Raw genomic sequence first — 27,682 nt, 5'->3', positions numbered from 1 at the left:
GATGGATTTCTGGGGTTCCCAGCAAATCAGCTGTCACTCTGGGGCATATCAGACCAAGCAACCCCCATCGCAAGCATCACAGGCACATCCTCAAAGCACAAGAGTGGGTCAAATGGCCCATGGGCTTGGAAAGTTACCCCAGAAGTGACAGGCACCACTCCGTTCACATGACATGCCTACATGAGGGACAGACAAGTGTCACCTTTCTAAGGTATCTGGAACGGGGAGAATCAATAGTACTTGTCAACCAGCCCTAAGGAGTCTTTCAAGGAAACTATGAATCTTTGGAGGAATTTTTCAGGGGAAGTTATCAAATCAATGACCCAAGAGAATTGCCCTTAGATCTTCTGGCCTTAACTAGGCCTTATGCCCACCGTGTTAAGTTTTCCAGAGTTTCCTTAAATTATGACAAACTGGGGGGCTTAAAATAGCAGATATGTATTCTCTCATGGTCCTGGAAGCCAGAAGTGCTCAGAAATCAAGCTGTCAGCAATGTGCCCTGTTCTTGCTAGATTCTGGTGGCTCCTGACAGTCCTTGGTGTGCCTTGGCTTATAGCTATTCCAATTCCTTCCTCCATGTTCACATGACCCTCTTCCCTGTCTCTCTCTCTCTCTCTCTCTCTCTCTCTCTCTCTGTGTTTTCCAATCTCCCTCTCCCTGTGACGTACCAGTTTTGGGGGTTAGAACCCACCCTAATCCAATATGACCTCATCTTAACTTGATTATACCTGCGAAGAACCTATCTCCAAATAAGGTCACATTCTGAGGTTCCAGGTAGACATGCACTTTGGAGGAACACTATTCAACCCAGCATACTAGTCCAAAATCAGTCACTAAAAACATGAGAAAGGAATGGAAGAAAAGACCACTATTGGCTTAAATAACTGGTTTTCACATTAGCTGCACATTTAGATTAACCTTGGGTTTTTTGAAAACGCTCAGTAGCGGACACACACACTAAATAAATAAATCCAATCTCTAGAGATAGAGCCCAGGCATCAGTACTTTTTAACCCCTTCCCCAAAGGTGACTCTAAGGCACAGCCATTGGCTTGGGCTGGTGGTTCACAACCTTGCTGCACAATAGGCTGTTACAAGATTAGGATAATTAGGAAAATTTAAACAAGATGAATTCAATATTACTGTATCATTGTTAATTTCTTGATTTTGCTAATTGTACTGCAGATATATAAGTGAACGTTCTTGTTTTAAAGAATGCAAATTGAAGTATTTAGGGGTATTGGGGCAATTTCCTCCAAATAAGTCAGGAGAAAAACTGTGTGTGTATATATGTATAGAAACATTTATATGTGTATATGGAGGTAGCACATGTATGTGTATATATGTACACACACACACACACACAGAGGGAGAGAGGAGGAAGAAGATACAAAATGTGCCCCCTAAAGTTATAATGCTAAGTGAAAGAAGTCAGAGAAAGACAAATACCGTATGATTTCACTCATATGTGGAATTTAATAAACAAAACAGAGAAACAAAGGAAGAAAGAGAGAGAGATAAACCAAGAAGCAGACTCTTAACTCTGCAGAGCAAACTGATGGCACCAGAGAGGAGGTGGGTAGGGGGATGGGGCAAATAGGTGACTGGGATTAAAGAATCCGTCATCATGAGAGAACTCTCTTCAGCAGAATGGGAATGCGCTGGTTCACACAATCTAAGGAAGACTTCGGCATCCCAACTGGGGAAGGGCGAGCGCGAGGCTGGTAATAGAAACAACTGGGACCAGCTCTCTCCTGCTCCTCCCCCACCCTCCTGATCTTTCCTCCTCTGGCAGCCCACTCCTCAGGGCAGCTCTAAGTCCTTTGTCAGGCAGAAAAAGTCTGGGGCAAGAGCCAAGGTCCCCACAGCTGGACCTCAGAGGGAAACAAAGGAACCAGTAATCACAGGCCTCTGAGAGACAAATACTGATCCATCGTCATGGAATGGGGATGGCATCTGGGTTTGTGCCAGGTGGGGAGGTAGGGGTGGCTACTCTTTAGCCCTAGACCACCCATACAGGAGGCTGCAGCTGGCTTTACTCTGCATTGCTCCTAGACCCTTGGCCCTTTTTTGAGAGGTGGGCCCTCAGCTACAACATTTAAAGAACATTCCCATAGGCGGTGGCTTTTGGATCTTGACACAGCCACACTGCCTTTAGCTCTTTCTCTAGACGGTGACTATAGTGTTAACTGACTTGCCCAAAGGCACACCTCATTCCATGGCAGAGGACCCAGGGCTCATATGACTCTAAGTCACAGCTTACATTCCACTACCCAGGGAGGACTGACCCATGGGCCTCGGTGAACTTTATGGACACTCCTTTATGGAGGCCTGGGGCAAGAACATTACAATCCAGGGCTCAGGGTTCTCAGGAGACACAGACTATTCTCAGGGGACTTCAGTTTGTCTTGTAGAAATCACCGAACCATAAAATGTCAGTGCCAGGAGCTCCCTGGAGCTGGTCCAGACAGTCCTTTCTTTTTAGATGAGGACACTGCAGGGCATGGCCTCTAATGGAGTAGTCTGACCACTGTGCTAAGGTTTGAGGAGGGCAATGGGGCATTTGGGAGGCTGCTTTAGTGTCCCACATGCTGCCCAGTACTCCCCACCCTGAGTTCTTCAGAAGACCCAGTAATGGTTCAGATTTACCTGACCCTTGCCTCACCTGCTGATGCAGAACCTTGACTCCCTAATAAGCCCCTCTTTCCTATCTTGCCAAGGTTTCCAGGAACCCTGAGGAGTCTCTGCCATGGGACCATGAGCAGCTCTGCTGCCTCACCCACTCACACCACTGACCCTCGGTGGTGTGCGGAGAAGGGAGTCAGGAGACACGGCTACCCTTTGTGTTTTTACTTTGTGAACTGGGCCTTCAGGCATAGCTTGCAATGGGGAAACTGGCAGCTTTTACTTACTGCCCCTCTGACCTCAGGAGCGAGATGTGTGTCCAGGGGAAGAAAAGGGACAAATTCTAGAAACAGCCACCACGCTGTCCTCAGAAGTGCCCTCCACTCCAAACACCCAAAGCTTCGTTATAGGGTCACCTCTGATGAACCTGCCTCCTTTTTCCCCAGGATAAAGTCTGGGAAGAGACTCAGTGGGTTTACGGCAGCCCTCACCACCCCAGTGGTACAGGCTGGGAATGCCCACAGTCTGAAATGATTCCATGATTCCTGGCTTGATTCCATAGATCCTTATCTTTGGAAGCAATCAAGCTGTGATCTGTGATGGGTGCCCTTCCCTGGCTCCTCAGAGCAAGACCAGCCAGTTTGGAGGCCAGCTCGATTTTCCATATCCCTCCTCCAAGAGACAAATCCCTGGTTCAAGGCAGAGCTTCCCTATGTGAATTCCATGGATCCTCACACAGAGAATTTTCTCTGTGTGTTGCCATGCAGAGACAGCCAGGTGTACCACTGTGTAAAAAGCAAGTGCGGGGGGCATCGAGGTGGCTCAGTCAGTCAAGCCTACGACTCTTGCTTTCAACTCTGATTGGGATTCTCTCTCTATATAGTACCTTTACTTATATTTTCAAAAGGAAATAAGGATAAACAAAAAGCTAATTAACTGTTACCTGTAGAAGGAGGGAGGGAATGGGGATGGAAAGTAAACTCTCTGAATATGCCTTGTTTTACCATTTTGACTTTGGAACTTGGTAAATGTTACATAACTTTCAAACATTAAATCTAACAGGAAGGGACACCTGGGTGGCTCAGTTGGTTAAGTGGCTGCCTTTGCCTCAGGTCATGATACCAGAGTCCTGGGATTGAGCCCTGCGTTAGGCTCTCTGCTCAGCTAGAAGCCTGCTTCTCCCCCTCCCTCTGGCCCTCCCCACCTTCTCTCTCTCTCTCTCTCTCACTCTTGCTCTTAAATAAATAAATAAATAAAATCTCTAAAAATAAATAAATAAATCTAACGGGAGGGTGGGGGGGGGGGGGAGTAGTCCCTAAAAATCAACAGCAAACTGAAACAAATTTACTCAAATTCCATTTCAAGTTAGTGGCATAACTGCAAGAGAAAAATTATTTTAATTGACCTTAAATTCATTACTTTGACTATATACCCACTAGGAATATAGCCCAATAAAGGCAAAAGAACCACAGCTGACCCTTGAACAACACAGGAGTTAGGGGCACCGACCCCCCCACCCTCATGCATTAGAAAATCTATGTACGACTTTTAGACTCTCCCAAGACTGAACAGCTAATAACTTCCTGTTGACAGGAAGTGTTACTGATAACTTTATAAAGAGTCAATTAACACATATTTTGATGTTATATGTATTATATACTGTATTCTTATAATAAAGTATAAAATGTTTTTAAGAAAATCATAAGGAAAATATATTTAGAGTACTGTATACATATTTATTTTATTAAATTATATTACTCTTATTCTTACTTACTGATACTGATTATTATTTGTTATCATATATGAAATCTAAGCTCTGAAACTCTTGTTAACGTCTTTGGGTTAAAGACAAGTAAGAAAAAAGTTAGGTGTCCTGGCTCACTGTCATAAGAATGACAGGATACTATAGGGAACTGGGAGGCATCTCCCTAAGAAATGTTAGAAAGCACTTCTTGCAGGATTTGGGCTTGTGTTAGGCGATCAGGAGAGGGGTCAAGGGAGCAGACAGTTGCCCAGGATTGGGTGCTGCTAGGAAACAGGTGTGATTCCATAGGTGGCTTTGTTTGACATGAACATCCTGTAAAGTCGTTTCTAGAACAACACAACTTGGCTATTAGTGCCAGGCCAACTCCTGGCTATCATGAGCTGCTTTTTTCTTTCTCCCATTGAAGAAACTAAGTTCACATGGGAAAGATGATGTGACTAGCTGATCAGCATTCTACCAAAAGCTGAATAACTTTCCTCAGGTGACCTGACCTTGTTTACCTACCTTGAAAAACTGGTGTCCGGAAAACAAAGAGCATTTACAAGTTAATACTTGGGGTAAGAGAAATGTGGCCAAACAGGAGAGTTTTTTGGAGTCTGTATTTTTTTTTCTATCCTTGACATAATAACTTACCCCAGCCTGGGTGGCTTAAGCAACAGGAATGTTATTTATATCACAGTTCTGGATGTGTCATCTAATTGGTTCCTTCTGAAAGCCCTGAAGGACCTGTCCCAGGTCTCTCTCCTTGTATTATAGGTGGCCATGTTCCCACTGCCTCCTCACACAGTTTCCTCTGTACATTTCTGTGTCCAACTCTCTTCTTCTAAAGACACCAGTCACATTTGCCTGGGCCCACTCCAATTGCCTCATTTTAACTCAACTACTTCCTTAAAGACCTTATCTCTAGAATGGTCACACTCTAAAGTACTTGGGGTTAGGACTTCAACATTTGAATTGGCAAGGGGTAGGGCACAATTCAGCCCAGAACAACCTATTTGACTTCCGTGGAGATGGAGGCTTCTTTCTCACCAGGAGCTAACCTACCAGAAAAGTTAACACAAAGAGAATAGTTCATTATGTTTTCTGAAACCAATTTTTTTTTTCAGTTTCCAAATACTGTGAAGGCACAATGACCACACAAGAGGCATGGTGGTGTCCATGACAGGAACAGCTCATAGCCATTCCATCCCCTTTTCTTTTGGGCTTATGGACAGGCCTGTTCTTTTCACCGTTCCTCTAAGAATGAGTCACAAGGAGGAAATCTTCAGAAGATGCTAAAGAGAATCTCCACTTAGTGACTGGGTCACAGGTTTGTAGCTGTGGATCAGCAGTTCACAGTGTGCAGCTTGAGTGACCCCATTCACTTCCAGTGGTTTTCCAATTTCCTTTTCAAAGTGACAGAGAGCTCTGCTTGCTAGGAACTGCCTGTACAGACATCCATTGGTTGTGTTCCCAGCCATGCTCCCCATTTAACTTCCCAAGCCCCTGACTTTCTTTGGGTACATGTCCATGTGATTCAGAGGAGGCTGCAGGGGAAGGCATGGGACCAAACCAGTGGAGAGTGACACAGCACATTTGCTAGGTTATTTGCCACTATGGAGTAAGCACACTGACACCAGGAACTGCTGCCATATTTTTGCTACCACAAAGGAACCAAGCCCGAGGCGAAGTCAAAAAAGAGTTTGCAGAGCTAAGAGAACAGCAGAGGAAAACTGGAAAAATCCTGATCAAATTGTACCTGAAACCCACATACCTATGGATTTTTCAGTTGCATGAGTCAATCAATTCTCACTGCTAAGCAAGCCTGATTTGCATTTTCTTAGAGACTTTATTTGTTTGTTTATCTATTTATTTATTTCAGGGAGAGAGAGAGAGGAGGAGGGACAAAGAGAGAGGAAGAGAATCTCAAACAGACTCTGCACTGACATGGAGTCTGATGTGGGGCTTGATCTCACGACCCTGAAATCATGACCTGAGCTGAAACCAAGAATCAGACACTTAACTGACTGAGCCACCAAGGTGCTCCTTGGTCTCCTATTAATTGTGATTCAAGGTATCTGGATAGATTTATAAGCCCCTCTGTAAAGTCACTGATGTTTTTTGTTGTCACTGGCAAGTACGCATCAATTACTGTACTGTGACAAATTAATTAATGCCCAAGAGAAGGGATACTGTTGAAGATGTACTCTCAGAAAAATTAAAGAGACTATCAAGTGGGAATAAGGGAAGAAACAGAGACTTCTGTGGGGTTTGAATAGATCTCAAATTTTCAATGTCATTAAAGTCTTTGCCAAGCCAACTGGGTGTAAGCAGGATAAGTATATAGCATATATCCAGTGACGTAGAAGCAGGTGAAGAATGAGAAAATACCAACAAGGCTGAAACCAAGAGAATGCAAGTCTGGCTGGGAACTTTTAAGTGGCTACTATAGGAATATTTAATATGAACACAAGAAATGATCATAAAAGTGTTCAGTGTTTCCTGTTGGTGTTAATTTTACTTCAGATATCCTCCTTTTTCAACCTCCAAGTACGTGAACCAAATAAAAAGCTACTCCCCGAATGCTGGTACAAAGCCCAGGAGTACACTGAGATCCAAAGGTCAGAGATAATCAGGAAAATGGATTGAGAAGTTAACGGTTCAAGGTGGTCAAGAAGTCAAAATGGGAAATAAGTTAAAAAAAAAAAAAAACAGTGGGAGGGACATTTGGGTGGTTCAGTCAGTTAAGCATCCACCTTTGGCTCAGGTTATGATCCCAGGATCCTGGGATAGAGCCCCACATCTTATCGGGCTCCCTAGAAGTCTGCTTCTCCCTCTGCCTGCTGCTCCCCCTGCTTGTATGTGCTCTCTCCCCCTCTCTCTCTCTTTGACAAATAAATAAAATCTTAAAAAACAACAACATCATCTGGGTGTCCCGTTAGACAGCCAGAAGGTCCAAGACCTCTCCAAGACAAAAGGAGAGTCAAAGCAGCATTGACCATCAAACATCGAGTCCAGGGAAAAGAGCTTAAGCAGGCTAAAATAGCACAGAAATTGCAAAGTGCAACAGATGGAAAGGCAAATCAGTTGTATTAACTAAATGCAATCAGTGTCTGATAGTCAAAAGTGTAGTATAGTGCATCAGTATGCAAAAGCAAAGAGACTGCAAAGATACAAAGATAAAAGCGAACAACATAAAAGTCACAGTAGGACCAGTGACTACGACAGTAACAGGCAAGGCACAGAGCCTTATAAGTCAGAAACACAGCTCAGGTAAATATGGACAGGGGCTGAGCAGTCACTTTAAGTTAATGTGTGTCTAATAACATACTTTCCCAGGTAGACTAGGCATCATCAACTCAGGGAGATTAGATCCACAAATCCAAATCTAACATTCAAAATTTCATGTGCTTATGAGGATTCCACCTTATGCCCAGAAGCCACACCATTCAGGAGACCTATCCCTGATCACCAATAACGCCAATGTTTTCCTTGTCCCTTTTAAAAATTTTTTCTCTTCTCTGTTCATTTTGCCTAAAAACTCACCACTTCCTTGCATGCCTCAATTTCCTCTAGACTCTGGGGAATGGGGACTACCTGTTTCCTGAAGTGTTAAACAAAGTCTGGATCACCTAAATTGTCTTCATCATTTTAACACCACATGTGTGTGTATATTAAGCTGATTTACTGATTGCATTTAGTTAATACAACTTATTAACTGATAAACCAGGCTACCAGTTATTCATGGTATCACTTCCGTTTCCTCGTGCCATTCCTTTGTTTCCAAAAGGATAAACTAAAGGACCTAATTCAGACTTCGATACACAGACAAGAATTTTATCAGTGCTCAGCTATGTAAACATCTGTCAGGACTGTCTCTGAAACTGATGTTTCTAAGTTGCCAAGTCTGAGCCTTGATTTAGCTCTTTTCTCTAGCTTGAGAAGTGTCCAGCTCTTTGAAGGGATGGAAGCAAATCCAGTCTGAGCAAGGATACCAACTTTGTAAGAGGACGTAATTGCTGTCCTGAAAGTACAGAGGTTACAAAGTATAGAAGCTATTAATGCTAATGAAATTCTGAGCTGATGCTCGAAGATGTACATCATTCCAAGGTATTAAAAAAAAAATCTGTCTGGTCTTTAACCTGGTTTCCTGGCGGATCTTCAAAAACCCCTGAAATTCTCTCTAGGTCATTGGAGTTCTTGTTATGCTAATGATGTGTCTCATGGTGGCTCTCCAGATAGCTTCTGGATGGGAGCTTGTCAACAGAAAGATGAACCAGAAAGATTAGAAAGATGAACTTTCTGGTCAGCAAAAAGATCAAGTTTGGGGCTTGGAGTCACAGGATATCAGCCAGTCCTCCCAACCTCAAGAGAGAGGAGGGAGGGTTAGAGGTTGAGTTCACTCTCACACACGTGCGCATGCACACGCACACACCAATGATTTAATCAGTCGTTCTTTCATAATGAAACTCTAGTAAAAACTCGGGATACTGAAGCTCAGTGGAGATTCCTGGCTGGTTAACACACTGATGTGCCAAGAAAATAATGTACCTTGACTCCGCAAAGGGAGAGCATGGAAAGGCCAAGTCCAGGATTTTCCTAGACTACACCCTATGTGTATCTTTTGTAATAAAACTGTAATCATAAGTTTCCTGAGTTTTCTGTGAGTCATTCTTATGAGTTATCAAACCTGGAGAAGGTTGTGGGAACCCCTGAATTCGTAGCCAATTGGTCAGAAATATGGGTGGCTGAGAACCCCTGGGACTTGTGGCTGGCATCTGAAGCAAAGAGAGAGACATACTTGAGGACTTTTAAGGTTTCTGGATCCAATTCCAACATGGCAAGGGGAGACACCCGATTCCCACTTCCACCACAATACCAAGCAATTCCCAGACACCAGCAGGGTGTCCAGCAGAACATCTGAATATTCAACTTAATTCTAACACTGTCTACCCAGACATGGCATCAGGTTCCATAAGTTATAAATTCAGTCTTACAAGACTTTTCCCCACCCCAACTTCAGATTAGAGGTTCCAACCACCTCCTCCTTAGGTTTGATTAATTTGCTAGAGTAGCTTACATAACTCAGGGAAACACTTACTTACATTTATCAGTTTACTAAAGGATATGAATCAACAACCAGACGGAGCTTCTGTCATCATGGAGTTTGGTGGTATTTGGTGACACATTCTGATTCCACAAGTGTGAAAGCTCTCTGGAAAAAAAAAGAAAAAAAAAGGACCAATAAGCTGCCCTCTTGGGTTTATATGGAGGCTTCAGTGCATAGTCATGGTTGACTAAGTCTTTAGCCATTGGTTGTGTCAACCTTCAGCTTCTCTCCTCTCCTAAGTTTGAGGTTGGTTGGTAGTTGGTGGGGGGGTGCACTGAAAGTTCCAACCTTCTAATCACATAGTTGGTTCTTCTGGCAACCAGCCCCATCCTTAGGTGCTTTCCAAAAGTCACCTCATTAACAAAAGAGAGCTTTGCCATTCTCCTCAGTTTCTCAAGGAAATTCCAAAAGTTTTGTGAACTGTATGTAAGGCAGAATCCACAGAGGAAGACCAAATATATATGAAAAATATACCTTTGGTCATCTGGAAGATCAAATATATATGTAATTCTTATCCGCAAGAGTGGATCCTGGGTTTTAACCACAGAGGCATCTTCTGAAGTCACAACCCATTCTCAGAAGAAAAACATATTCTAAAATAGTGTTCTATATCTCTCTTCCTACAAATCAACTTTATTCTTAATATTCCATAGTCCCTTAAAACACTCATCAGCTTTCTGTAACTGTTCTCATTATAAACCTCCAATCTTATATGATGTTTCAGCAATACATCTAATACTGTTACTCTAAGTTGCTCTAAATTCCCAGAGGAAGGAAAATATATGTGAATCTGTGATTACTTGCATTTGTCAAATAGGCAGAACCTAGAGAGAAATAATCATTTTTCTTTTCTAAACAGAGCACTAACTTTGATATTATATGACAACCCAAGAGAGTTCAGGGATTAAATGGACCTAATAAACTTATGAGATTATAGGATAGTGGAAGACAGAGAAACACAAAGACAAGGAAGCAGATTTCTCTTTTTCATTTTACAGATCAGGAAACTGATAGCCAGATTAAGACTTTGAATTTTGGGGCACCAGGCAGCTCAGTTGGTTAAGCATCCAACTCTTGATTTCGGTTCAGATCAATCCCAGAGTTGTGAGATGGAGCCCCAAGTCAGGCTCCATGCCTGCTTAAGATTCTCTCTGCCCCTCTCCCCTGTCTCTCACCCCACACCCTAAAAAAAAAAAAAAAAAAAAAAAAAAAAAGATCTTGAATCACTTGCCCATTTGCTGCTCCTTGGGAAAGCCAAGGTTGGAGCTTCTCCCCTGTTGTGGCCTGGCATCCCTCTTCCAGTAGATGTGGAGATTATGATATTGAAATAACAAGTCACTGAAAACCCAAATACAAATAAAAAAACTTCATCTATTGGCCTTCCTAAAAATGTGAGAATCTTTTAGTCAATTTAACATAGTTAGTAATTTAATACTGAAATTAACAGATAAATTAGAGTTTTAAAGAAAGAGAAAGTTTTAACTGTCCATTCCTGCCCCTGAAGCAGGAAAGGTGTTCTTTACACATAACCAGACCTGCTGCTCCTAAAAGGCCCAATTACTATCATGATCAAGTACAAACTCCTTAATTTAGCGTTCAAGATTTGACATCAAACTATCAAACCATCTCCACTACTCATTAACATTTCTTCAGGGTGATCCTACAGTAACCCTGTTTACACCAAGAATGACCTCCTCCAGGCTCTCCCCCCGTCCTGTCTCCTTTGGCCCCTTCTGCTCCTTTCCTTGGCTTTGGACTTTGTCTCCACCTCACCCTCATCCATCACCAACTAGGCTGTGAGCCACTCCTGAGTCAAAGAAAGGACCCCACACTGTGTAGCTGGCACTCTTCAATGATACCCAGGCCCTCCTCTGCTGGGCTATGGCTAATGTGGGCAATCCTCAGAACTCTTCTTTAATAGAATCTGCCCTGGGCAGATCACCACCATGGAAGAAAAAAGTCTAACCCAACAAAAAACCTAAACTTTCTGTGCAGGTGTCATGAGAAACTTTCAAAGCCACTTATTTTAAAAATGCTATGATAGTAAGGGAGAGATTGACCCCCCCCACCCCCTTCAAGGCCTAATTCAAGCTCCACCTTCCTCATTAAGTTTTATGTGACATATCCCCTTAAGAGATAATCTGAACACTAATATAAGTAATACACATATATACCATATTTAAATAGTGTTCTATGACTGCATCTTCATCTCCTGGACAAAGCCACTAGCTTCTTATGGATGGATCTGTTTGAGTCGGACAAGGCTGTAATTAGATATAAATCCAATGACAGTTGGTATATGATGGGTGTTCAATCAACATTTCCTAATTGATGACTGAGCCATTATCAGACACAAGCTGAAAACCTGAATGAATGCAACAATCTGCTAATTCCTGTGATGGTCAGCAGAACCTAACATTTGTCTAAAGACCCCAGAGTGAGCACTCTCTCTGTTTTAAGTGCTACAAATCGGATTCTTGTGTAGATTCAAATTGGTCAACACTGGGGATGAAATTCTGGACTGTGAGAGCATCAGCATTTCCAAAAGCTGCTTTTTTTTTTTTTTTTTTTTTTTTTTTTAGGGCCCTAAGAGAACAAACCCCCACACAGCTTCTGCGAAAGGAAGGTAATCATATTAATTAACTATTTGTATTTTATTTGCATTGTTATGTGACTTTTGAAACAATCTGGAGAGGTAGAATGGGAAGTCATTAAAGTCCAAGGGCCAGGGGAGGTGAACCATGAGAGACTATGGACTCTGAAAAACAAACTGAGGGTCTTGAAGGGGTGGCGGGGGGAGATTGGGGGAACAAGGTGGTGGGTATTAGGGAGGGCACGGATTGCATGGAGCGCTGGGCGTGGTGCAAAAACAATGAATACTGTTACGCTGAAAAGAAATTTAAAAAAAATTTTTTTAATTAAAAAAAAAAAGTCCAAGGGGCAGAAAAGCTAGGTTGATTCTTTTCCAACTCACTTTTAGGCAGGAAGCATCGGCATATCCCATATTTCTTCTTAGACATCTGGCCTCCTTCGCAAAGAGGTATCCTCATTTATAACTCCTGAGAACTTGGGTCTCCAGAGCAACTCGTTCCACAGAAGACGTTGAAGGTTTCCTTGTTGGCCTTCTACTATCTATTCAAACTCCTCCACTCTTACTTTAATTGCCATTTGGATGAAGGAACAGCTCCCAGGACCTTGAGCCCTCCTCTGCTTTAGGGCACCCAGTCTTCAGCTGAGTTAAATCAAGCCCAGAGGTCTGCAAGGGTACTAACCTATCATCTTCACATGCCATAAATCACCTACATAACCAGCCGTGAAGTGCCTACCGACGTGCCCTCACAGCGTAGTCACTAAGCTAAAATTCTAGGGCTCCCTCCCCACGCGGTACTTCAAAACCTAGCCTGCACTCCGCGCGCCGGGAGTTTACAATTCAACTGAGGACAGCGGGGGAAGTGGGAGGAGCGAGCGATGCGCCGGAGGGAGGCGGGACAAATGTCTCCCGGCAACGGCCCCGGCAATTGGCCAGCCCGTCTGCAGCCGAGGCCAATGGCCAGGCGCCTTGCAGACGCCCGTTGCCCCGAGTGCGGCTGCGCGGGAGATTCAAATCGGTGGCAGCTCCTCGCCGGCGACTCGGGTGGGCGGTTGCTGGCCTGCGTCCTCTCGCCATGGATAACCCGGAAAATGTCTTTCAGTAAGTGTCGGTCGGGTGCGATGGGGGCGAGGCGGGGGCGCATCCTCCGACTGCGGACCGAGGAGGGGGCTGGAGTACCCAGAATTCGGGGTCTGCAGGTCCCCGCCCGGGGCGGCCGCAGTCCTGCCTCCCTTTGCCCCTCCCGCCCGTTTCCGTGGCTTTGGTGTGTTTCTTCCCCGTCCCTATTCCCACCCAGCTAGGCTGTGAGCCACTTGCGGGTCGTGGAAAGGACCCCCGACCGTGTAGTTGGCGCTGTCCGCTGAGACCCCGACTCTCGTCCTCCGAGCTGCGATCACGGGGGCAGTTAGGGGGATTTGGCCAACTCGTGAGGCCCTCGGAGCTCTCGGAGTTCACCTCTGTAAGGAATCCGCTCTCGGCAGATCGTCGCCGCGGGAGAAAGTCTACCCCAGCAAAACCCCAAGCCTTGCGTATAGGTTTCATGAGAAACTCTCAAAACCACTTAATTTACCAATAATAATAATAATAAAATAAATTATAGTACAGTAGGAAGAGAACTTAAAATAGCTCTTACCCATAATCCCACAATCAGTTTGAAAAAGAGTCTTTGAATAACGTGAACTTTACCAAAAAGCTATGCTTACTGTCATTTAGGTTTAACCTGCTAACAGTTTCTTACATTCTCACACCTTAGCTTTATGATTTGAGGTGATTTATCTAGATCGTTTGAAAAGCATTGAAAACAGTTCAGTCATATGTGACAGGAAGTAAAACTGGTTCGTTTTATCAGCACCAGGGTAATTTACTCTCTTGAGGGATCAGAAGACCGGGATGGTTAAGTACAGCCAAAGCAAAAACCTGTTGCCTTTAAGACAGCAAAGTAGTTCACTTTTAGAAACTTGTTTTCCCCATTTTAAAAGGGAAATCGGGTTTTTCTCACCTCATTTTGACTTTGTAAAGACTAATTTGCTCCAGTGAACTGGATGTTTTTGGTATTCATTTACAGTGTATTCAGGTCATTTAGGGAAATGTGGTTGGTATTGGAATATGAAATGTTTATTTGCAGCGGTCTGTTATTAACTTAATTTGGGGGAGCACACCTATGAAGCATGCGAAGGAGATTAAAATTTAGAAGTAATTACTTGTTCATTTTTAAAAATAAGTAATACATTTATTTGGCTTTTTAAAAAGATTTTAAAAAGTATTCACTGAGATTTATTATGCCTACCTACTCTCCCAACCCTTCGTATGGAATCACTTTTCTAGTTTAATTTTCAAATGTTTCTTTTTGCAGATATATTTATATTATAATATTACATTAGTATATCTATATATGCATGCATGTATGTGTGTATATGGAGGGGTGTATATGTATATGTCTGTGCAATTGCTGCCTTTATTTCATTTAAGTGTAGCTTTTTTTGCTTAACAGTATCCTTGGAGATCTCTATCAGTATATAGAGCTCTTTCTCAATCTATTTTACAGCTGCATATTTCATGTACCATAATTGATCTAAAAAGTCCCCTATTTATGGCTCTTTGGGTTATTAACAGTCTTTTTCTAAATAGAACTGCAGTGAAAAATCTTGTACGTGTGACATTTTGCACATACACAAATATATCTGTTTTTTAGATTCCCAGAAGTGGATTTGCTAGATCAAAAGTAGATCCGTCTGTAATTTTGGCAGATATTACCAGTTCCCTCAGCAGGGATCATGAGCACTCTTACCTTCAAGCAAGATGTGAGAGTGCCTGTTTCCCATTGCTTCATCTATACACTGTTGCCACATTGTTTTAGTTTTGCCAATCTGGTAGGTGGGAAATTGTGAGTGAGGTAAATTTCTCTTGTAAGAGAGGTTGAGTATTTTCCTTTAGAATGCCTTTTTTTTTTTTTTAATTGTTTTCCCCCCCAATTTCTAAAAGCTGGTTTTATTTTTTTTATACCAGTTGATCATTTCTCTTTTGACTCTGCTTGATGTTGTGTTTATTTGACATATGGAAGCTTTTTATTTATATATAGTTTACTTTATATATAAATATATATATATTTACTTTATCGACCTTTTCTTTTGTGTCTTCTAGATTTTGAGTCATAAGAAAAATTGATTGCATTGGTATACATATGCTAGCCAGGAGAAAGTATTGCTTTCAAGTCCTTTTTTCAAAAAATCATGTAATTTCTCCGATAGAAAACCTGAAGTCTTTCTTAGCTTGACTCTCTCATATCCAGGAAGCAAGTCCCATTATTTCTTCAAAACACCCCAAATTCCGTACTTGCATTGTTCCCACCCTAGTTCAGCCCACCACCCCATGAGACTGAAGTAGCTCCCTGACTGGTTTCCCACTTCTGTTCCCACTCCCCATCCCCTTTGCTTGAAGGAGCAGAATGGATGTTTTAAATGCACATTATATACTGTCACGCCACCCGTCTAGCTCAGCACACGTAAATAACTGCATGGCTCTTTGACTTTGATCAAGTGCCACCCCCTCAGAGAGAATGGCCTTTCCTGACCATTCTATCTAAAATTGGAACTCTTATCATACTCTTACCTCATCTTCCATTTTGTTTTGTTTTGGTTTGGTTTTGGTTTTTTTCCCCTAAGTTTTTAATATCACGTGACTTTATTTCACATGTTTCTGTTTGTTTGTTCATTTGCCCTCCTAGCACCCAAGTGCCCTTAGAGAACTTTCCTTCACTTGGCTGATTTTTTTTTTTTTTTAAAGCTGAGGATAGTATGTGAAAGTAGCAGCAAGCAGAGGAAACCATAGTGGCTGATTTATGAACATTGCCATTATGTTTTATGAACATTGCCAGAAAGCGAAGTGTCTGGAAACTTGGTAGTATCCTACACTCCCATGCTCACTCACAAGCCCCCTTCATGTCTCCTAGCCAAGTCTTAGCCAAGCTTCTGTGCAGTAGGGGGAGGAGGTCCCACCATTTGAGGAATAGCAACTTGTGGACGCTGCCCTCAGGATGGTAGTGACATTGGGCATCAGTGACAGGAGAAAAAGATCCTTTGGAATAGAGTCTGGGACCCTCTTCCAGCTGCCTCTTTATAAGGGCTAAATTTGGGGGCCTTGGGTCTTGCTATCTTCTGGAAAGATAACTGTGCTTGAATTTTCTGGCCACTTTTAAGTGAATAATCTTTTAATTTTTAATGTCGCATTTGAGATTTAAGATTTATTTTATATTTAATATATAAATTTTATATTTTTATATTTATATATAATATATTTATTTTATATTTAATATATAAATATATTTTATATTTATTTATATTTAAGATTTCCATTTAAGATGTATAAATGAGGAACATAAAATATATCTTTTGCTTTTAGGAATCATCCCTAATAAGTCATGTGCATATTTTTCTCTTTCTAGAATGTTTGAAGCCCATATGCAGAGCTACAAGGGCGATGACCCACTTGGTGAATGGGAAAGGTTAGCATTCAGTTTATTTTTTCCTTTAAATAAACTATATGAATAAATAAATAAATAAATTATATGCTGCCTTGAAAATTAATATCATCCATATTTTTCTAGTTACATGCAGTGGGTAGAAGAGAACTTTCCTGAAAATAAGGAATACTTGACAACTTTATTAGAACATTTAATGAAGGAGTTTTTGGATAAGAAGAAATACCACAATGACCCAAGATTCATAAATTACTGTTTAAAATTTGTAAGTATGCTTTCAGATGTATAATCTAATCTGTAATCCTACTGTGTTTTTGCTTGTTTTCCCAGATTTTAAGATCATTTTAGATTATCTTACTTTAACTATTCTCTTTCCAAAGTTGTATGGCCAGAGTGTGTATTTTGGAAGCTTTTGGCTTCTCTATTACAGAGTCAGTAATTTAATTTTAAAACCCTTCTCCTCTATCAACCACTGTAAGTGTTATGATGTGAGATAGAAACCATTAAATTAAAAGGTTTGTTGAATGGGAGCGGGGTGGGGATGGAAGGATAAGCAGGCACTGCCAGGTACTCAGAGGGTTCCTGGGAGTAAATTAAATTCATTGTGAATAATTAAGAAAATATTAACTCTCTGGAACTAAATTTAATACTAAAAGGAAAAGGCTGCCTCAGGTCAAGTGTTAAAAGGCCAGACCTCTTCAGTTTTGAAATGAAGACTGCTCCTGGGGGCAGGAGTTCTAGTAATCATGAATGGGTAGAATTAAGATGTATTTGTTCACTGAATTATAGGATAGTAGGATTTGAGGCACACCATGGTACTTGAGCAGGCCCTGATTAAAACAACTGTAGTACTTACTTCATGAGTCATTATGGATAGTTCCCGAGAATTAGTATGGGTAATTTTGGGAACATTGAATGTCAAAGGAAAGGAATAAGCTTAATTTTTAGGTTTGCTGTCAGAGAGCCGTATAGCCTGAGGATTCCATGAAGACTGAACACAGAAGGTGGCTGGGCCCTGGGCCATACCTAGACCACCAATTCCTTTGTTCTTATATCTGTTTGCTTTGGGCTTCTGTAGGCTCAGTACAACAGTGATCTTCATCAGTTCTTTGAGTTTCTTTACAACCACGGGATTGGAACCTTGTCATCTCCTCTCTACGTAGCCTGGGCAGGGCATCTGGAAGGCCAGGGAGAGCTGCAGCATGCCAGCGCTGTTCTTCGGAGAGGACTTCAAAACCAGGCCGAACCAAGAGAGCTGCTGCAACAACACTACAGGTAGTTAGAAAATAAAACTTGGGGTATGACCTTCGGCTCAGGTCATGATCCCGGGATTGGTCCCTTGCTGAGCAGGGATCAAGCTCTGCTTAGCAAGGAGTCTGCTTCTCCCTCTGTGTCTCCCCTTGGTCATGCTCACCCTCTCTCTCAGATAAATAAAATCTTAAAATAAAAACAACTCTACATGGTATTCCCTACTTGGAAATGTCATGTTTGCTCTTAAAAATCTTTTCTTATGGGGCACCTGGGTGGCTCAGTTGGTGGCTGCCTTTGTTTTAGGTCATGATCCCAGAGTTCCGGGATCGAGCCCCGCATTGGGCTCCGTGCTCAGTTGGAAGCCTGCTTCTCCCTCTCCTACTGCCCTTGCTTGTGTTCCCTCTCTCACTCTCTGTCAAATAAATTTTAAAAATCTTTTTAAAAAAAATTAAAAATAATCTTATTAATCATATGGAAAATTCTCATTGTGAAAATGTGCATAATACAGAATAGTATAAAGAAAAGGAAATTACCCAGAAATATTACTATCAACATTGTGGCACATTGCCTTCCAGTATCCTTTCCTACACCTGTGTGTGTGTCCTTGTATTTGTGTATTTAAGAGTAAATCATACTGTATGTTATGTCTGTTGAGCTTTATTCTGTCCTAGAAACCTTTATACTACCTATAAAGTAGGTGTGAAATCTGTCCCAGAGTTAGGTCATAATTGAAGTGTTCTCTAAATCAACATTTAAGATGTTTTCAACATTTTGATTTTTATGAAGAACAACATAGTGAATATCTTCATGAATAACTCTATTTTTCACAGTTTTTATTTTTTTCTGTGATTAAATAGACTTCATTTAGGACATTTTGAAAATATGGAAAAATAGAGAAGCAGAATAAACCTGGCATTTTAATTTGGCACATTTTTCTCTGCTTGTTATAGGATTTAGAGGCATGCTTTAACATACCTGAAGCTCTGTGTTAGAGTCTTTTTCTTTTATCATAGAGTTATCTCCCAATATATTTCCGATTTTTATCTCATTCCTTCAGATAGATTCTCAGAATTGAAACTGTCTAGTTAAAGGGTATATGAAGAGTTTTTAAGTTTCATGATACATGGAATCACATTACCTGCTCAAAAGGTAATACAAGTTTTTTGGTGGCCCGCTCTTTAGCAGACGATGAAGTAACTTATCTCACTGTACCCCTTGCCAGCATTTAATATACTCATTGTTTTCAACTTAGCTACAGTGCTCATGTTTTTTTTTTTTTTTAACTTTTTTATGAGAATTTTCAAATTCTCATTAAAAAACTCATAAAAAAATATTAAAGAAAGAAAAATTAGGGGCACCTGGGTGGCTCAGTGGGTTGGGCCTCTGCCTTCGGCTCAGGTTATGATCCTGGGTCCTGGGATTGAGCCCCGCATCGGGCTCTCTGCTTGGCAGGGATCCTGCTTCCCCCTCTCTCTCTGCCTATCTCTCTGCCTACTTGTGATCTCTGTCAAATAAATGGATGAAATCTTTAAAAAAAAAAAAAAAAGAAGAAGAAGAAAGAAAAATTAGTATAATGAACCTCCCATTTACCTATCACCTACTTTTAAATAATTATTAACATTTGATCACGTTTTTATTATGCTGAAGAATTTAAGGCAAATCCAAGACAGCAAAATATTTTACCCCAAACACATAAACATCTCTAAAAAGTGATTTTTTTTTTTTAACAGAACCTTGTGCCATTTTCATACCTAACAAATTTTAATTATAATTCCTTAATATCCTCTAATTCTCAGACCTTCCTCATCGTGTAAAACATTGTGGGGTTTTTTTTTTTTTTTTTTTAACTGTTGGTTTGTTTGAATTAAGAGTCACAAGATTTGGCATTTAGTTATACATCTTTTAGTCTCTTTACACTCTTGCTCACATCACCGAAAAATGTCAGGTTTGGAAGTTGCATATTACTTGACAAGTGAGATGGTGTGCAAAGGTGTCATGAAATGACATTTTTAAAAATTCTCACAGCATGAATAGTAACATATATCTACATTTTGGAATGATAGTCTAAGTTTTGGACTTATTTCTCCTAAATATTATGTTCATTATGTTCCAAGTGTGTAGAATGCTTAAGATAGGGAGCTCAAGCTCCCCATGGTGTAACATTTGCAGGCTTGATGTACAGAGGAAGAGGCTACATCTGTTATGTGAGTTTGAGAAATACTGACATAAACCAGGCAGATGGGGGAGTTTTTCTAATGTAGTATATTGGGTATGAAGAAAATCCCAGAATTTTTTTTTTTTATTTAAATTTTGAAGCAATTCTGAGATTCAGCTTGACATTCTCTCTCGATCTCAGTCTTCACTAGCTTGTGATAAGCTGTCTTGATAGGTTGAGATCGAGCCAGATAGCTAGATTTAGTCTTTACTTTAATACAACTAGGTATTAAACTGAGTTTGTAATCTATATTGATGCTTTCACTCCTGTCATTCAGGTTATTCCAGGCACGCCTCACTGAAACGCATTTGCCAACTCAAGGTAAAATAATGCTTTCTAAAATGTCTGAGTTATTAATAATGTAATCTCTGATTTGCACTGCCTTTTTTCCGTACCTAAAAAAAAAATTTCATCCAGTATTTATTAATTGTATTGTCTTAGGTAATGGGGAAAGCAGCCTGGTAATAATGCCTAGCAAAAATCCCTGTAGAGCAGAGCTATGTTAAAGTAAATTAAAAGAGCAAACCCCAAGAAAACTTGATTCATTATATTTTTAGGACTTAAAACAATTAAAATTACCCAAAATAAAGGACAAGACTTATTCTAGAGTCCATCTATTCTGAATTGAGTCAAATGTGTTTAATGCAACTTTTGAAGAAATGTTGTCATCATTCTTTAGAGATAAAAATTATATTTCAGCAATAAGCATCAACTATCCCATCCTTTTATTTAAATTATCTATATAATATTCCTTTTATCTAAAAAGAGTTTTAGTTAAATTTTCTGAGACAGTGGTCAATGAGTTGATTTATTTCTTATGCTACTTATTGAAAGACCAGAGGAATGTATTTGTAATAATTTTACTTAATATGGTTTTACCCTTTTTTCCTCTTTATTTCATCTTCTTTTCCTCTCATAGCTAGGACTTCAGAACCTCTCCATAATGCTCAGATTTTAAACCAAATGATGACTTCAAAATCAAATCCAGGAAATAACTCAGCTTGCATGTCTAAGAATCAGGTAATAATATTACTCGTGGGTTGTGTGCGAACTGGTATTGGCTTTGAACGGCCATCTAGCTGCCTTTCTCATTTGTTTGACCTTGTCTGACGACTAACCTCTCTGTCACCGACCTGTCGTCATCTACCACTGCTCACCTCTGATATTAAATTTAAATAACTTACTGTCTGGCCTTCACTTCCCGTGTTTATCTGACTTAGGGGCCCCCTATATAACCTGTCTTCACTTCCTGCCCAGCAACTGCTCTCCTCCGTTTTCCACCAGCCTCCGTCACACAGGCCAGGCATCCCTCCTGCATTGGGTAATACCCACGTGGAGGTTCCCGAGCCCTGCTTAAACACCCAGGAGGTTGGAATGATGGTACCTATTCACCTCAACCAGGGCTTTCCTCCTCCCCAGAAATTATGTTTCCAGTTTCCTGGTTCACTCTTTATGTTGTACGTATTTCCTCGGTATCCTCTTTCACTCTCTACTGCCACATGAAAGTGATTTTAAACTCCTCTTCACTTCCCTCAAACTTGGGACCCGGTGGTCTTTAATCTCTCCTTCAGGAGCTGGCAAAAATAGTATTTTCATGAGACAACAAAAGCCATTAGATGATATCTGTCAATTTTTAGCCACTAACCAGTAAATATAGTTGCACAGTTGGGAAAAATGGTCTTCCACTTGTACTTGTCCTTCATCCTCTTTGAGACTTTGTCCTTTTGAGACCTCTGCTGCTCAAGTCTTTGTTTCCCTCGGCCTTGTTTTCCAGCATCTGTCCTCCTCCTGGTACAATTGCTCTTTCACTTTGCTTAGGACCTCCTTCCAGCTAAATCCAATGGGAGTGCTTCATTTCTTAGTGCACATGAGCAAGTTTTATTAATGTCACACATTCCTAGACATGGAATATGCATTTCTCACTCTGATAGATACTCAGACTATCTCATTTTACATTCTACACATTTGCCAGTCTCATTGCATTCTATTGCCCCAACTATGTAAACTTAGACAGCAGAAATGGTCTTATTTATGGTCACATTTCTAGGACCTAGCTCAGGGTATGACATCGATGAGATATTTAATAAATATTTGTTTAGTGAGTGAGTACCAGCATTGGGAACTCCTGAGGATACAATAGGACCAAAAGGAAATTTTTATGTTTCTTTTATTAACGTAGAATTTTAGAACATTAATCCCATAACACATAAGTACTCTGGCCCAGCTCTTAGTCTATCAGTTAGAGGGAAATAACGCCCTTCTCTACTACCAAGTGGAAATTTTTCCATAGGTGTTGGGGGCCGGGGTAGAGCGAGAGGGAGAAAGAAACTTAAGGAGGCTCCACGCCCATTGTGGAGCCTGACATAGGGTTCTATCTCACAACCTTGAGATCATGACCTGAGCCAAAATCAAGAGTCAGATGCTTAACTGACTGAGCCACACCTGTATCCCCGGCCTCCAAGGAGAAATTTTCTTAATCACTCTTAATGGACTTTCAGTTACAAAAGTCACAAGATTAATCATTAATAGTTAATGATATAATTAATTGATTATAATTAAATTAATCATAATTTTAAAGAACATATATGAATCTAGTTGATTATTGGGGTGCCTGAGTGGCTCAGTTAGTTGAGTGACCGACTCCTGGTTCTTGTTCAAGTGTTGATCTCAGGGTCCTGAGATGTCAGGCTCCAGGCTCAGCAGAATCTACTTGGGATCCTCTCCCTTTGCCCCTCCCGCTGTGCTCCCTTGCTCGCGCTCTTTCTCTCCCTCAAATGAATAGATAAATAAAATCATTTAAAAATAAAAAATAAAGAAATCTGGTTGATGAAGGAGCTGCTCCACTGCTTTCATTTTGTTTTGTGGAATACTTTGGATGACAGTTTCTTTTCAGTTAAGTGAATACTTACATTCCTTTTCTGTCTTTTTAGGGTTCAGAAGTTTCTGGGGTAGTATCTTCAGTTGGTGATAAAGAGTCAAAAAAGCAAGTATAACCTGTTCAGTAATCTTTTACTTAGTTTCCTTCGAGAGCTGTTTTCATACGCTGCAGTAAATTATACATTTTCCCCCATTATAGGGAACAAAGGGTGATCGTGATTTCTAAATCAGAATATTCTGCACAAGCATCTTCAGCAGCTAGAGCTGACATTCAGCAGGTTGTCATGTATTGCAAGGAGAAGCTTATTCGCGGAGAATCAGAATTTTCCTTTGAAGAGCTGAGAGCCCAGAAATACAATCAACGGAGAAAGCATGAACAGTGGGGTACTTGCACTCTTACGATTTGAGATACTCTTATGTCACTGAAAATAATAATCTTTGAGTAAACTACCTTTTTAAACAAGTGATTGACTAAGCTGAAAAAATCTGTAAAAACATCTCTAGAAATCTTTGTTAAATACAAGTGTGGCAGCCACATGTGTCCAGGGACTCAACTGATGTCTTGACAGCGAGGCTCAGAGTTGGAACAGCACTGACATAGATCAAGTAGATAGACCAATGTTGCCTTCACTTTTAGTGATGGTTTAAGCTTGTAAATATTACCCGTATGGGTTTGAACTTCTGTACATAGTGCTTTTAAATCTGTAGGTCAGTCATTTGTGCTGTAAAAGGGTTAAGTCAGGAACTGGAGTTGAGAAAGGAGCGATCAAGATGGGATCCTCTGATCAGAGTGCCCTGTCATTTATGGCTGTCTAGCAGGTCACGTTTTGCTCCTCATGGGAAAACCATGCATGTTATCACTGACATCTCTGCATGTCTCCGAGGGAACAATGTGAACGTGAGAGAGGGAAGTGAACTTTTTTTTTTTTTTTTAAGATTTTATTTATTTATTTGACACAGAGAGAGAGATCACAAGTAAGCGGGGAGGCAGGCAGAGAGAGAGGAGGAAGCAGGCTCCCCACCAAGCAGAGAGCGCGATGCGGGGCTCGATCCCAGGACCCTGAGATCATGACCCGAGCCGAAGGCAAAGGCTTAACCCACTGAGCCACCCGGGTGCCCCATGAGGGAAGTGATCGATTGGAACATTTTTTTTTTTTTTTTTTTTTTTTTAAAGATTTTATTTATTTATTTGACAGAGAGAAATCACAAGTAGGCAGAGAGGCAGGTAGAGAGAGATAGAGAGGAGGAAGCAGGCTCCCTGCTGAGCAGAGAGCCCGATGCGGGACTCGATCCCAGGACCCTGAGATCATGACCTGAGCCGAAGGCAGCGGCTTAACCACTGAGCCACCCAGGCGCCCCGATTGGAACATTTTGATCGATCGGAACATTTATACCATTTAACGCATGTGAACAGTAGCTGCTCTTTTGGCCTTTTTTGGTTTAACATTTCTCATTTGTTCAACAACTGAGAGAATAGGCAGTTAACACTCAAGAAGGGCTGGTGTGTGTCACGCACAGACACGTTTTTCTTTCCAACACTGTGACCTACGATCTAAGCCAGAGGATTTGCTCTGCGTGTGATGTCACGTTAAGCAGTCACTGCAGGTGCGACTAACTGCCATGTGGGGCATTTGACTCCTGTTTCTTCTTAGAAAGCACCTACAGATTTAGATCTCTTTTTTTTTTTTTTAAAGATTTTATTTATTTATTTGACAGGCAGAGATTACAAGTAGGCCGAGAGGCAGGCAGAGAGAAAGAAGGAGGAAGCAGGCTCCCCGCTGAGCAGAGAGCCCGATGCCCAGGACCCTGGGATCATGACCTGAGCCGAAGGCAGAGGCTTTAACCCACTGAGCCACCCAGGTGCCCCAGATTTAGATCTCTTAAAAAGTGTTCTATTTCCAAAGGATTTGCAGGATCACGACTGTTTTAGAAGCGATTAATATCATACTATGAGATTGCCAAATATTTTTAATGATCAATATGTAGATTTTTATAACCTACCTGCCCTGAACCTATAAGTAATCATATTGAAGGCAAGTAAAAATTACAATTAAGAGGTGATACATTTTTCAGTTCTAATAAGCTAAAACACATAGAAAAGACTAGCAAAAAAATTGCCATCTGAAAAATAAACTTTCACTTGTTTTTTGTTTATTCCTCTGATGACCTGAATTTAAACTTTGCATGGAAACCATGTTCTCTTTCCTAAAGTGAATGAAGATAGACATTATATGAAAAGAAAAGAAGCAAATGCTTTTGAAGAACAACTATTAAAACAGAAGATGGATGAACTGCATAAGAAGTTGCATCAGGTGGTGGAGACATCCCAGGAGAACTTGCCTGTTTTCCAGGAAAGGTCTGAGGTATGTGTGTGCTTTTCTCTGAGTGCTTCCCATGCCTAGTGACACTGATTTTGGTTGATAACTTGCTCCTTCCTGGACCATGTTTATTTATACTTAATTCTGATGTTAATGTAGCTACTAGCATTCCAAATTTTTACAATTGGACACAGAAAGGTATTCAAAATGTAAAATGAGAAAAAGGAATTACAGATTGTGTATGTTTTTATGTGTGTGTATGTCCCTATTTTTTATGTATTCATATATGTGGTCTTTCAAAAATTTTTTGCACGGTAACTTATATAATGAGAATTTGAATATAATTAATAATTCATCATCTATATATATTTTGTTTGCCATTGTTTCATGTTGGAAGAGGGGGAGAGGTAATGAAATTGTTAGACTCATGTATTAAAATTACTTAATGAATGAGGTAGATTGAAAATAAATTTAAGCTACATAATGGTGCTTAAATTTTCACATAGTATATGTCTAACTGTGATATAGGATACAGTGAAGATATAAGCACCTCAATTTCTTCTTTTTTTAGATTTTTTCTTTTTATTTAGGAGCTTTATAGAAGTATAAGTGAAATACAGTAAATTACACATATCTAAAGTATAAAATTTGCTAAGGTCTGACATGCACATACACTCATAAAACTGTCTTCACAATCAAGATAGTCAACATACACATCATCCCAAATGTTTTCTTGCTCCTTTGTTCTTAGAACGACATGCTGCATTTGTCTCACTTCCTGATGTATGCCAGACATATATCCTTTTTCTTTCTCTTTCATTTTTTTTTAATTTGAATATAGTTCATCCACATTACATTAGTTTCAAGTGTGCAACATAATGATTCAGTTTCTCTGCATGTTATGCTGTGTTCACCACAAGCATAGCTACCGTCTGTCATCATAGCAACCATAAGTTTGTTCTCTGTCTTTATAGGACTGAGTCTGCTTTTTTTTTTGTTTATCCATTCATTTTGGTTTTTAAATTCCACGTATGAGTGAAATTATATGGTTTCGTCTTTCTCAATCTGACTTCTTTTACTTAGCACAGTACCCTCTTTGTCCATCTATGTTGTTGCAAATGACATGATCTGATCCTTTTTTATGCCTGCATAACATTCCAGTCTGTGTGTGTGTGTATTGAATTAGTGTTTTTGTTTTCTTTAGATAAATACCCAATAGTGGGGATTATTGGACCATATAGTATTTCTATTTTTAATCTTTTGAGGAACCTCCATACTGTTTTCCCTGGTGGCTGCACCAATTTGCATTCCCACCAACAGTGCATGAGGGTTTCCTTTTCTCCACATCCTTGCTGATACTTGCCATCTCTCTTTTTGATACTAGCCATTCTGACAGGTATGAAGTGATATTTGATTGTAGTTTTGATTTGCGTGTCCCTGATGATGAGTGATGTTGAGCATCTTCTCATGTGTCTGCTGGCCATCTCTATGTTTTCTCTGAAAAATGACTATGCTGATCTTTTATCCATTTTTTTAATCCAATTGTTTGGTTTTTCTGGTGTTGAGTTATACAAGTTCTTTATTTATTTTGAATATTAACCCCTTATTGGATATGTTATTTGCAAATACCTTCTCCCAGTAGGTTGCCTTTTTGTTTTGTAATGGTTTCCTTTGCTGTGCAACACTTTTTATTACGATATAGTCCCAACAGTTTATTTTTGTTTTTGTTTCCCTTGTCTCAGGAGACATATCTAAAAAAATGTTCCCAAGACCAATGTCAGAGAAATTACTGCCTATGTTCCATTCTAGGACTTTTACAGTTTTAAGTCCACATTTAGGTCTTTAATCTATTTTGAGTCTATTTTTGTGTATGGTGTTAGAAGTGGGCCAGTTTCATTCTTGTACATGTAACTATCTAGTAATACCTTAATTTCTTAAATTTTTTAAAAATCATAAAAATTCATGAACATTTGATTTTATAAAAGCAATGGAAAGATGTCTGTATATATGCATGTGTGTATATAGTTATATGTATATATATATAACATGTATATAAATGAATGCCCTCTTTTACTGTTAACTGTTGTATTTTGTGTTTTTCCAGAATTTACTGTGCATGAACACATAAATATGTATACAATTGAAGTTTCTGTATAAATAAGATTTATTTTCTGCTTTTGCTGCCTAACCCATCTTGCAGATTTCTCCTAGTTATTACATAGAGGTCTAACTCACTTTAATAACAACACAGCCTCTATCATTCCTTTTAGGAAGGGCCTGTATCATTTGGGAACTGTTACAAACCATGCTGCAGTCAGCATTCTTGTACATATGATATTATTTCTCTAGGAAAGATACAGAAAAGTAGAATTGCTGAAGTTTGTGTACTTAAAATACTGCCCATCTGCCCTCCAAAAATTTACCATTTTATATTCATAGTAATGAATAGAAGTATGTGTTTCTTGTGTACACTTGG

The 27,682-nt window shown here is 40.3% G+C and overlaps 2 protein-coding genes across 2 annotated transcripts in view; one reads left to right on the top strand and one right to left on the bottom strand.

Annotated features, from left to right (window-relative positions):
• ACOXL (acyl-CoA oxidase like) overlaps nt 1-12,885 on the bottom strand; it is a 347,875-nt gene extending 334,990 nt beyond the window's left edge. The window contains exons 1-2 of the mRNA XM_059405581.1: nt 12,453-12,885; nt 9,474-9,583 (exon numbers count right to left, since the gene is read on the bottom strand). Of these exons, the coding sequence (XP_059261564.1) occupies nt 9,474-9,475 (2 nt within the window). The 5' untranslated portion in view covers nt 9,476-9,583; nt 12,453-12,885. The remainder of the gene's footprint in view (nt 1-9,473; nt 9,584-12,452) is intronic.
• Nucleotides 12,886-13,063: 178 nt separating this feature from the next.
• Nucleotides 13,064-27,682, top strand: part of BUB1 (BUB1 mitotic checkpoint serine/threonine kinase) — a 44,582-nt gene continuing 29,963 nt past the window's right edge. Inside the window, exons 1-9 of the mRNA XM_059405576.1 lie at nt 13,064-13,169; nt 16,510-16,569; nt 16,672-16,810; nt 17,624-17,820; nt 20,289-20,332; nt 20,931-21,031; nt 22,942-22,994; nt 23,088-23,272; nt 25,100-25,251. Coding sequence (XP_059261559.1) covers nt 13,144-13,169; nt 16,510-16,569; nt 16,672-16,810; nt 17,624-17,820; nt 20,289-20,332; nt 20,931-21,031; nt 22,942-22,994; nt 23,088-23,272; nt 25,100-25,251 — 957 coding nt within the window. The 5' untranslated portion in view covers nt 13,064-13,143. The remainder of the gene's footprint in view (nt 13,170-16,509; nt 16,570-16,671; nt 16,811-17,623; nt 17,821-20,288; nt 20,333-20,930; nt 21,032-22,941; nt 22,995-23,087; nt 23,273-25,099; nt 25,252-27,682) is intronic.

Source organism: Mustela nigripes, chromosome 7, assembly GCF_022355385.1.
Source record: "Mustela nigripes isolate SB6536 chromosome 7, MUSNIG.SB6536, whole genome shotgun sequence".
NCBI lineage: Eukaryota > Metazoa > Chordata > Mammalia > Carnivora > Mustelidae > Mustela > Mustela nigripes.
The sequence above is the reverse complement of the archived record's forward strand: the minus strand, read 5'-3'. Positions and strand labels throughout refer to the sequence as shown.